The 12,681-nt window shown below is 35.4% G+C and overlaps 1 protein-coding gene across 1 annotated transcript; it reads right to left on the minus strand.

Annotated features, from left to right (window-relative positions):
• Nucleotides 1-868: 868 nt before the first annotated feature.
• LOC136202998 (uncharacterized) lies at nucleotides 869-8,656 on the minus strand. Its single transcript, XM_065994026.1, has 6 exons — nucleotides 8,197-8,656; nucleotides 5,783-5,994; nucleotides 4,260-4,577; nucleotides 3,638-3,712; nucleotides 3,116-3,190; nucleotides 869-1,556 (listed from the first exon to the last, which is right to left on the minus strand). Exons 1-6 carry the CDS (start codon nucleotides 8,384-8,386, stop codon nucleotides 1,005-1,007), a joined length of 1,422 nt encoding a protein of 473 aa, XP_065850098.1. The 5' UTR covers nucleotides 8,387-8,656; the 3' UTR covers nucleotides 869-1,004.
• Between the last annotated feature and the right edge of the window lie 4,025 nt (nucleotides 8,657-12,681).

Genomic DNA, 12,681 nt, shown 5'->3' on the forward strand with positions numbered 1-12,681 from the left:
ATAAATGTTTGTTTTTGGATTCTAACCTTACTCGAAAAACCAAAAAGGAATTATCGAAAAACAACCAAACTTGACATCAACGTACCCAAACTACACTTTTTATATTTATCCTTACAACTCTCTTCAATCTTCAAACTAAAAATTACAAAATTGCATCATTATACCTAGAAGAAAATTTTCATTTACTACCTTACTTTCGCAACTAGATTCTACATCCTTATACCAGCAAGTTCATTAAGTTTACTGATACACTAAAGTAGAAGGATAAATAATTTATTAATCCCTACATCTTCACCTAATACATTGCTTAATCCTCATATTTTAATAATACACTATTTATTTCATAATATTTGTTCTATTCATCAGTTAATCCCTCAAATATTTGAATTATTAAACAGTTATCGCAACCGTAAATATCAATGTTGAGGGACTAAAATGTTGAATAGAACAAAAGTTAAAAACTAAACAATTTATTATTAAAATACGAGAATTAACGTGTTAGGTAAAAATATAGAGACTAATAAATTATTTACCCAACAAGGGAATCAAAGTTAATATAAAAGCCTGCCCCTTGAACTTATCACTTTTGGTCATTTTGCCCTCTGAACTTACGGAACGACCTATTAACTATTTAAAAGTGGTATTACCAACCTCTCTTTTCATTATAACGAAAACAATCATTACATGTTCTCGTTGCAATCACCAAAGTCATAATAAAAAAAGTTATGCACTATTAAAACAAGCTTCAAATGAAGTTAGTATAGACAGTATGCAAGTTCTCTTTGTAAAAATTGCATATAGCTTTAACTCCTAAATCGTCTACATATATGCAGGCTGGTTCCAATACTTCCATGAACACTTGTACCAATGTTGGAACTTCATCTTGTTTCGGTTATAATGAAAATAGGTCGTCCCGTAAGTTCAAGGGGCAAAATGACCAAAACTAACAAGTTCAGAAGGGTGCGTATGTTTTAGGCCTAATATAAATGTAGTTAGAAGTATTGCTACACATATTTTCCTCTATACTTAGGTTTCAGTTCTTTAAATGTCTTTGAATCAGCTCCACCAGCTATTTGATCAGCAGGACTAAAAACAGAAGAATGTAGATTTCCATCTTCTAACCACTTCACATGGTTCTCCCTAAACTCAACATGTTGTAATCTCGCTGCTTCCGCGATTTCATCGGTATACGGACTGATCTTTACCATGGTTAATAGAACTCGGCTGTACCGTGAACTTAAAATTTGTTCGGAAGATGCAATGAGTTTGAAACATTGGTGTTCTGGAAATTGAACTTCAACTGTTTCGTCTTCTCGTAATACCGGATAAAAGCACACGAGTCTTCCCCCGAGTACGAGCATTTTAGCAGCAAGGTCAAGTAAGTCGTGCATGCATTCTGCTAAGCTGTATGGTGCGGTTGAAGGTATGTGATCGGTTCGCTTGTCGTCGGGGACGGTGTACGGGCCAATTACTCCTTTTAATAGTTTACGACCACCAGACTTGCGTCCGCCAGCACGAACTCCGTATGGGGGGTCACAGATTATGGCGTCGAAAACCTGAGCAATGCGAAGATACTTGAGATCAAGAGAGATGCAGAAGATTTGAAAAAGAATGAAATTTCAAAGAACATATCAATTGGACAATTGCAGTCTTCTACATTTCCAGCTTGATACAGATAATTCAAGAAGAGTATTAAAGATGTTCAAAACGAAAAATAGCAAAACCGCAAAGAAAACTCATACGACTACAATTAGGATTCGCATGATACGGCTCCCGGAGTGAAGCAGAACACTCACTAAAAAATCTCCAAACTCGATCCGGCTCTTAATTCTACCCCTGTAGTTAAGGGTGGACATCAGTCCAGCTCCGTTAATCAAACTGAAATTCCCTTTAAAATTAAAATTGAACCGAATCGATTTGGTTCGGTTTTGATTACTAACCGATAACACTGACGGACCAAAATTTATTATAATAAGTTAAAAAATTATAAAAATTATAAAAAAATCTATAATAAATAGAAAACAAAAAATAGTTGTTTATTAGTAGTAAATATATTAAATAAGGAAAAAGCATCATGAGGCCCCGGACCTTTCATTTTTTATTCATTAAGCCCTAGATCTTTTATTTGGATACATTAAACCCCCGATCTTTTATATTTTGTCACATTAAGCCTTTGATGACCAAAAAAGTAAGGTTTGAACATAAAACTCGATTAATAGAGAGTTATTCATTTCATCTATGCTCAAAATTTGTATTTTTCGCAGTTTGAAAGCCGTTTTTAATGTGTAATGTGGCTATAAGAAAACTGTAAAAATCTTTAAACTATAAAAAATATAATTTCAAAAACAAATGAAATGTTTTTAATTGAATTAGATGTTCACAATTAACTAATTTGGCAAGCAAGGGCTTAGTGGGACCAAAAATAAATGATCAAAATGTTTCCAAATAAAAGATCAAGGGCTTAAGAACCAAAAAATATGAAAGATCAGGGCCTCAAGATGCTTTTTAAATAACCATGTAAAATTATAAAAATGTAGAATAAATATATATACAACAAAAAAATCATATTATATACATAATCCGGTTCAGTTTTCGGATACACCGATTTTTTTTTTTAATAACCGATTACCAAATTACCAACCGAACCAAACTACATTTTCGGTTCAGTTTCGGCTTGGTTATCAGTTATTGGTCAATTTTGCTCACCCCTACCTGGAGGGAGTAAGACCCAAAGTGAAGCAGAATGCTTACTATAAATATCCAAACTGTATCCGAACTTTGATCTGTCCTCAGAGTGCGACTTCGAGTTAGCAGAATTTTGTACATTTCATCTTAAATTTTGCATGTTTTGTTGGATTATCGAACAAATAAGTTGTTTTGACCCCACTCTCATCAGGTGGGAAGATACAAAATACTTCATCCAACATAAATTTTATGCACATTCCTACTTGGCTATTAGCCTATTACCATTGTATTAAAAGGCAAGACTAAACAAGTATTGTATGCACTAGGCAGGAATTTCAGTTTAAGAATGACTTCAAAAAAATTAAAAAAATATAAAATAACGCAAATAATGTGTATGCAGCCATAATAACAACTATCAGTAGAAGATTACCTCTTTCAGTCCAGGACGCCAAGGAGGAAGATTATTGTCCGCCCTCAAAAGACCAATTGGCATCGGCAGTCCATACTGCAAAGATGAATGGAATTTGTTTTAATAAAACACTGTACAATTCAGGGTGGAGTTCATTGGGAAGTTAAGAATGAAAAAATCTAGATTCAATACACGAACTAAAAAGGTCTAATCTAATCCCAAATACTCTTTAGTTTACTCTTTAGAATTGATTGAAACTTTAACCGGTTGGAGTTTCAGGAAGAGAGGAGCAATAAGCTTTTTAAACCATTAATACAATATATAAAACTGATGAAAGATTTCACTGTTCATCAATTTCATCCTCCTAGTTACTTCAATCCATGCTGAAAATAAGGGCATGATCGTCATTGTACTGCATTTAATGTTATATTATACACCTGGACTATTTTGAGATTAAAAAATTATTAAAAGTAAATAGAGTTTCAGATTATGTTTCCATGAACAAAAAGAAGAGGTGAATATCACAAGGAGACATAGTTTCACCTGCTTGAAATTGCTCCAAACATTACAGTCAGGGCCACGTCCATCACGAACTACCCTGATATCAATATCAGCACCCTGAACAATTCATAAGTTGATATTACTGCAAACAAATTGTTCATATAGATTTTACAATCTAAAATTCAAAGAAATATTGGAAAAGCTAAAATTCAGTCCTTGTACTTCACAATTTAGCGCCTGTACATACTTCAATTTTGGCACATGATGTATTTTAATTTTTCGGAAAATATGACTTTTAACATACAGGTCTGTTTGCAGTGTATTACTCGCCCCATTACACAATTGGAGAAAATAGTTTGACCATGTGCTATGGCCTGTAACATATTGTGAACAAAAATGTAGGGCTAGATTTTGTGGAAAAACAAAGTAGATGGGTCAAATACAACAACAACAACAACAAAGCCTTAGTCCCGAAATGATTCAGGGTCGGCTAACATGAACCATCATATAAAACCGTGAAATCAAGTTGTGTCGGATGGGTCAAATGTGTAAATTAAAATATAGGGGATAAAATGACAAATTGTGTCAAATACTAGGACTAAATTTCAACTTCCGCCAAGATAAATCAAAGTAAAACAACAGGGAGAGGGGAAAAAAAGCATACCATTGTCATTGCTCCAAAGTGAGCTGCAGCAACAAGAATGCTTCCAGTGCCAACAAAAGGATCAAAGATGAGTTTTCCTGGTGTGACTAATGCCTGATTAGCCATTAAGAATGCCATTTCTGCATCCATGGCAGTTGGACCGAGATATTTTCGGCTTTTTAACTGATAAGTTGGGAGAAGCTTCCTGTCAGCACCACCAATCTCCCGACCGAAGAAGATTCTTCTTTGTGCAACTGGTGGCAAACCATTATTAACTCCATAGTCATCAGTTTCCATGAGCCAGAACTTGTGCTCAGGAGCTTTTAAATTAACACGCCCCTGTAACATATCAAGACAATTTACAAACATTGAAGGATTTTTCTTTTTTCCTTGCTACAAGTTATATTGGATAGACCATAGTTGTTAAAGGTGCAAGGCTAAGGCGCTAAGGGTCTTGGATAGCCTAGGCTCAAGGCACGCACCTGAGGAACATGAGGCGCAGAAAAAATATATATACACTCTATTACTAGTTAAAGCATATCAATATTTGATATCAATATCACTAATACTCTATTAGTAGTTAAAACATAAATAAATAAAAAACACTTATGACCACACGAACAAGACAAAACCGCATAAAAACATAATACTAACTGTCAAGGCCTAAACCATACGGAGTCCCCTAAAGTTGTTCATTTTGATCACTTTGACCCCCAAACTTAAGGGACAACCCATTAGCCACTCCAACTCCTTGAAAGTGACATAACGTGCCCCTTTTTTTTACTCAATCGGAGAATAAGTTGACCCTTAAGGACCACTCACCTTTCAATTGAGTTCCCATATGCAACGTGGCTTTTCCTCTTATAAAAATTTGCAATGTGGCCCTGGGAAGTCAACCGAAAGGCGCGTGGTCTAAATCTCCTCTGATTGAGGAAAAATAAGAGGCGTATTATCTCACTTTCAGGGAGTTGGAGTGGATAATGGGTTTGGGGGCAAAATGGACAACTTTAGGAAGCTCAGTATGGTTTAGGCCAAATGTCAAAATCACCAAGTTAAGTTCATACTTCATAGAGACATTAACATAAAACAGTTAAAAATAAATAAACCCTAGTGAAAACAGTATATGTTACTATTCTTACTTGCGTCTCTTGATATTCTTATTTACATCAAGGGTTAAGATTAAATTTATTTAAATAAGATTAGTGGTTGAGATTAATCAACCATTTGTTTTACACAAAACAGGCAAAAAAAAAAAAAACCTAGTGAAAACAGTATATGTTACTGAGGCGGCTTTGACGAAGTTTCCAAAGCCCAGGCGAGATCCTTTTAAACTGTGCCTCGGCCTATGCAATCAAGGCTCATTACCTTGAGCCTTGCCTAAGGCGCGCCTTTAACAACTACATGACATAGGGTTAGTCGCGACCATAAACTTGCAGCCTGATTCTACTCCTGTTCCTATTGCAAAAAAATTATGCAATCCTAATTCTAGTTAATCATTAAAGTTCTATCCAGACAAAAAAAAAATTCATAAACAAGAACCAGACCTTGAAAGGGATGTAAGTAAATGCTTGAATACGATCGTTTTGCTCTTCAAAGCTAATGACCTTTCCAAAGGTATCAACTGTAATTTTGAATGTACTTTCTGACGTCAAGTATGGCAACTTTCGTTCATCTGGGTAACTCATTATAGACTCTTCCAGTTCCTCATAGCTACTTCCTTCTCCCCAAAGTTCATAGATACCTTTCACAAGTATACCTACAAATTTTCATGTAAGAAACAAGTCATTTTTTACACATCTAATGCTTCAACAAACAGCCTAAAACTTAAGATCATAAGTTATCATATCCATAGTTGTCAAATCAAGATTCAACCCGTGAATCGAAATCCTAATTTTGTGAATATTGACTCATGAATCGAATTGAATAGGATGATTCAGTTCAAATTCATAATATTACAAAAAGTAAAATATTTAGGATTAATACATCCCTAGCCCCCTGTACTTGTCCAAAAAAGTAAAATGCCCCCTATACTTTTAAAATGTCCTATTTACCCCTGAACTTGTTTACAGTAACCTATTAACCCCCTAAAATCCACGTGGAGATTTTGGAAAAGTTGAAATGTGTATGCTTTAAGCAAGTTCAGGCAGGCAATAGATCACTTTAAAAAGTTCAGGGGCTAATAGGTACCTTTGAGAGACTGCATCGGTCACTTTAAACAAATTTAGGAGGTAAATAGAACTTTTGCGGCAATTGACTGTTTTGGACAAGTACAAGGGGCTAAAGATGTATGAAGCCGAATATTTACCATGTTGAACTTAAAATATTATCAAATATTAGTCTAGAAATGTAATTTTAATGTCAAAAAAAGAAACCATATCAACCAAGTAATTGAAATTCAAATCCAATGCAAATGTGTGCAATCATATCATGATTCTTTTAGCATATTTCCTGAATCCGTGGAATCAGCCTATTCACCACCGATTTCAACTATTCACATCCAAGTCACTTTTTCATGTAAGAAACAAGTCATTTTTGACACATCTACTGCTTCAACAAACAGCCTAAAACTTAAGATCATAAGTTATCTTATCAGTATATCAGCAGAACTGTTTCCTATAACATCAACATCCATGACATGCTATAGTTTGTTGCATAATACGGGACAAAAGTTAGTTCAGTATGCACAATTTGCCACTATGGCCTCAGTACTTCAATTTTGATACATTTGGCCCCTGCACTTTAAGTTTTAGTAGAATTATGCCCTTGACAGACATTTCCATTCACAATGTATTACACGCAACCTATGTTACACTGACACTTCCCTTTAATAGTGTTCCAAGTTTCGCATACGTCTGTGTCCCTTTCGTGTCTGTATCCATTTTCGTTTGAAGGCTACTTTATGAAGGTTATGTTTTAGAAATAAGTTTCCCGTGTCTCTTTCCGTGTCCATGTCTGTGCAACATAGCACACAATGCTATAAAATTGGAAAAAAAAAAAAGTTTGACAAATTGATGATGCGTATAACACGATGCAAACGTAATCATCAGGAAGAACTTCCAGTTAAGTGTCACATTTTACAGAAAAATTTAGAAGTACAATTAAAGCATAGAGGCCAAAGTGACAATAGCGGTCAGTATATAGGCTAAATTTTAACTTTTGCAAATAATTTTAAGGTAAAGGTTTAATACATTAGGCGCCCCTGAACTTACAAAGTGTCTCGTTAGCCCCTAAACTTGCTTAAAATGACATGATTAACTCCCTAAGTATACATGGCCGAACAAGATTGGTTTTGGACAAATTGAAATGTACATCACTTTAAGCAACTACAAGGGGCAAATAGATCAATGTAAGCAAGTTCAGAAGGCTAATAGACCACTTTAAACAAATTAAGATGGTCAATAGGTTATTTTAAGTAAGTCCAGGGAGCTAACGAGAAGTTCAAGGGGTCAATCAGCTTTTTGAGCCAAGTTCAGGTGCTAGTGATGTATTAAGCCTAAGGTAAATGAAGATTGTATTAATGTAGTTTGGAACAAAGAAGCAAGGTCAGCAATTATTAACAACATAATTTAAAAGCTAGTATTTCATTGAATTATTAATATAAATCTCCCAAACCTATGCATTTTCTATTAATGATCACAAGGGATATAAAGAATCAGAAACAACAATTCTCATCTTAATGCAACCAATTCACAGTATCTACATTAATTAGAAAAGGAAAAGGAATACTCCTTTTAGAGCCAATGTTTACTTGATGTTTTCTCCTATGATTTTGATAATCTATCGAGAATAATGTATGAAATGAGAAAACCGAATCCCTCGTTAAATTTTCCGTTTCCATTTTCCCCAATCTCCCCTTCAAAAAAACACAATGTAATTGAATATTGATCATTTATGCAGAGAAATCAACAGAACAACCAATACAATAATGATAAAAGATGAGAGAGAAGAGATGACCAACTTCGATTAGCGATGTTTCGAGCGAGATCTTCATTAGGGAGATTGACAAAGTGAAAAGGAGAATCGGGATGGTGATAGAGAGGAAGCTTCCATTCCAAAGAGTCTGAAACACCGAAAAGCTGAGCCAGAGCCTCCACTTCTGGTTTCCGGTAATCTAACAATCGGTGAAAGAAAACGCAAAGATACCACATCCTGCTTTCTCCTTCTTCTTCTTCGTTTAGCTATGGAGTACTGTTCGACAGAGATGGCAGCTGAGCTGAGCCGCCAAGCAAAAACCCTAAACCCTTTCTCGCTTATATACCTCCAATAACTACGCTGCACGTGGTTGTTGAAAAGTATTAGGAGAAAATCCCAATTAAGAAACGAACTAAGGGTGAATTAATTAGAAAGTTGCAAGACATGGTGGTTAATTACAAATCTGAACCTATTTATTAGGACTAATTGTCTCACTTCTTACAGATTTAGATACTTTTATTTGATTTGGATAACCCTCACTTTCTCCCGTCCTTCATGAACGATCGAGAGCAGGAAAAAAGAAAGTTGGGTGACTATGAATTCGCACAAACCAGGTCAGTAGGAAATTCTTCATTTTTTAATATATCAAATGAAAATGATTTAGTTTCATGCATTTCGAAACCCTATAACTCATCAAAACTCTGCATTTTATTGAAAATTTCATAATACAGTCGAGATCTGCAATTCGAGACAGTTGTTGCATCTGTCGCATTCCCTCACTGCAATCTAATGTGACAATGGTAATGTGTTTTCAATGTTGTCGCATTCGTCGCATTCGATTTAAATGCGACAGATGCGACGAATGCGACAATATTGAAAACACATCACTATTGTCGTATTAGGTTGCAGTGAGGCAACGCGACAGATGCGACAATTGTCGGGAATTAGAGATCTCGACTGTATTACGAGATTTTCACAAAATGCGGAGTTTCAATGGGTTGTAGGGTTTTGAAATACATCAAATTAAACTATTTTCATTCTCTTCATTGTTGTCTAAATTGTTGTAGGCAATTAAATTATTTTCATTCTCTTGATTGTTGTCTAAAATGTTATAGTTATGAGGCTTAATACCTTCCAAGTCCCTCAAGTTGTTCCAATACTGCAACTGACCCCAAAATTTAGACTTGTGGCAACTAATCCCCTCAACTTGCTTATTTGAAATAAATAACCCCTGAAATAGGTTATTTCGGAAGTTTTATTGCCCTTTAGTTAATGTATTAGTAAATTAGTTAGATGTAGCAACCGATATTTTGAAATCTTTATTTCTGATGTAAGATTATGTTGAATTTTTTGGGGGGTTTATGAGTTATTTGTCCTAAATAAGCAACTTAATGAGTTATTTGTTCCAATTGAACAATTTGAGGGGTTTATGTTCTAAATAAGCAAGTTGTGAGGGTTTAGTTGTCACAAGTCTAAGTTTTGAGGTCAGTTGCAGTATTGAGACAACTTGAGGGGTCTGAGAATATATTAAGCCTGGTTAGGAAGAATGTGAGGGTATTTTGGTCCAAATTAAGTGAAAGTGTCTGAATTTGTAAGAATTGAGGCAACTAGTCTTAATATGTAAATGAACTTTCAAATAGGCCCATATTTGTAATTAACCCTTTATTTTAGCCTAAATAGAATTAGGGTGGTAATCGAGCTGAGCTTTAGTCTGCTCCGGCTCAGCTAGTCATAATGTTAATAAGCTCGAATCGAGTTTTGGCTCGGTTTGAGTTTAAATTTACATTTGAATACAATTTGTTTTGAAGTTTGGTTATTCACGAGCTTAACTCGCAAAGCTATTTATATTTGTCCACGACCTTGGTTGCATTTTGTTTTTTTATTTATGAACATCTCGTTAAGTATGAACACAAACTCTTCTATTGTGTTAGTGGCGAAATAATATTAAATAAAATAATAGCATGTTTAACAAATGAACAACTTTATATACATAAATATTAAAAACCTCCTTTTAGTCATTAAATAAAGGGTAATTAATTTATTAGTCCCTATATTTTGACAAAACACACTGTTTAGTCCCTGTATTTTCAAAAACACATGGTAAGGTCCCTAACCTTTTTCTCAGTGAACTGTTTAGTCCTTCCGTCTGTTTGTTACATTTTTTACCGTTTATGACTTCGGAAATGACTAAATTACCATTTACTATTTACCTTCAAACTTCAGAAGAGTAATCCAATTTAGAAGAAGAAGCTATTTGCATGGAGAACAATAAAAAGAACAGACTCAACGCTTACGAATTTGAACGATTAAGAAGAAAATTAAGAACAAGAACACTCAAAGTTGATTTCAGATGCATTAGAGTTTAAAGGAAAGCAAAATAAAGGAAAAGAAGAACACAAATCCAAATTGACTAACAGAATCTTCATGAGAGTCTAACGGCAGGGACTAAACAGTTCACCAAGAAAAACATTAGGGACTAAACAGTTCACCGAGAAAAACGTTAGGGACTTTAGTGTGTGTTTTTGAAAATACAGGGACTAAACAGTGTGTTTTGTCAAAATATAGGGACTAATAAATTAATTACCCTTAAATAAAAAAATAGTGCCAGTAGAAAGAGGCGGAAATGGAAACAGGAGTGAGAGAATGAGTAGTGAATGTGATAAAAAAAAATATTAAGTAATCAGATGGAAAAAAAACCTAAATCCCTTCTCTATCCTTTTAATCTAATTTTTATTTTACCGTTTATCGGTGGTTTTCACCTGGTGAGTCACTGTTAAATTTAAGCTCATTATAGTCGAGATTAAAATCATCCTAATGTCTAAATATAACGAGCCTACATCTAATGGTGAGCCAATAACCAAGTGAAACTCATATTACCTCACAAGGGACTAACAACGCCGAATCCCAAGAATCATGGGCTTAGTGGGCTTGAGGAATATCAGGCTCCTGATATCTGGGTACACGTCCTCCTATCAATAGGAGACACATGTCCACCCCGCTTCTCAACTCATAACCGTCTTCTACAACTCAACAATGATATAAATAGAATGAGTTCAGCTCAGGTATACTACTTTATTCATTCTATTAAGCTTATATTGCAATTTTTGTTTACTGCTTGTGATCATCCTTTAGTCCTTTCATAAATCGAGTTAGGTTTGGAGTAAGCTATCGGACAATGGTCGTCTTTTGACCTTATTTCTATGTAATCGTGAGTTGACAATTGGACTTTCATAATTCCACCATGTCAATATGTATTATATTAAATGTATAATTAAAATTTAATTACAAGATTAGGCCTAATTGTCAATCAAATTAAAGGATTTAGAAACGTGGGAGAGCTAAACAAAGTCCGAGCATCGAAATAACTAATGTTAAATAAGAACTTCCCATTTCTATTGGGATAAGGTGTAAAAACACTCTTAGTATTGAGAGTCAGAAGTAATTTTATATTTATCATTTAAAATGGTACAATTTTTTACCCCTAACATCAGCAGTAAGAGCAATTCTACTCATACAATTGGCAAGTGAGTCAATTTCAAACATCATTATAAAACAAAGATCTTTTATTCCTTATTATGCTCCAATTGCATATTAGTTGATCTAAAAAAATCACATTTTTTGTGGTTTAATAATAGAACTAGAGATTACAACAACGACAAAGCCTTAGTCCTGAAATGATTCAGGATCGGCTAACATGAACCATCATATAGGACCATGAAATCAAGTCGTGTCAGCAACATAAATCTCTCTCTCCATCTCATCCTATCCACTGTCATATTTTCCTCAATCCCCAATAAACTCATGTCGCTTTCAATCACCCTCTTCCAAGTTTGTTTAGGTCTTACCCCTACCCCTTATCATTGCATCCCTTTGCCACTCTTCAATTCTTCTAACCAACACATCAAACATTCTTCATCTTACATGACCAACTCGTACAAAAAACAATATAATTTTTAAATTTTGTTAATAATAATGTTTGTGATCCGTTACTAATAAGTGATGATTTGGGATATGAAGAAGGCCCAATCAGGCCCGTTCGGACAGATAGGCCCAGTCGGGCAGGCGGGCTTCAGGCCCAAGCAACCTCTATAAAAACACACCTCACATTCAAGAAAGGGGGAGGTGAGAACTTGAAACCACTTTGGACACTTTACTTTGAATAGTTTCTTGAACCTCTGACTGTCTTGCTCGTCGGAGTATCCGCAGGGACCATTCCCGGCGCAGGGACGATCCATCGGGAAGCAAAGGCCTCTTTCCGGAGATCCAGATCACGGAGTTCACTTACCTAATTATTTGGTGCGGTGAGCGTGGACTACGAGTGACCCCGGATCTTCAGCCAAGATGGAAACCCCTAATGACCCGACGCCAACGACGCTACGAGAAGCTGGAGCGACCAGCTCCATCACGCACGCCGGTGGCGTGGTCCTGAACGTTCCGATATCCCCCAGAAACCTTGGACCGTTATTGGAAGAGGTAGGCCCGGAAGAAGAGGCGACCTTTAACGCTGCTCAACTCCTTATCGCAGTGCAAG

This window comes from Euphorbia lathyris, chromosome 8 (genome assembly GCF_963576675.1).
Source record: "Euphorbia lathyris chromosome 8, ddEupLath1.1, whole genome shotgun sequence".
In the NCBI taxonomy this organism is placed as follows: Eukaryota; Viridiplantae; Streptophyta; class Magnoliopsida; order Malpighiales; family Euphorbiaceae; genus Euphorbia; species Euphorbia lathyris.

What these genes read in the sequence shown, in the direction of transcription:
- LOC136202998 (XM_065994026.1), bottom strand. Translation starts at nt 8,386, where the DNA reads ATGTGGTATCTTTGCGTTTTCTTTCACCGATTGTTAGATTACCGGAAA. An exon ending in TTACTTACATCCCTTTCAAG is followed by an intron (nt 4,578 to 5,782) that starts GTCTGGTTCTTG and finishes GATATGTTACAG; the next exon opens with GGGCGTGTTAATTTAAAAGC. An exon ending in TTTGGAGCAATTTCAAGCAG is followed by an intron (nt 3,191 to 3,637) that starts GTGAAACTATGT and finishes TCATCTTTGCAG; the next exon opens with TATGGACTGCCGATGCCAAT.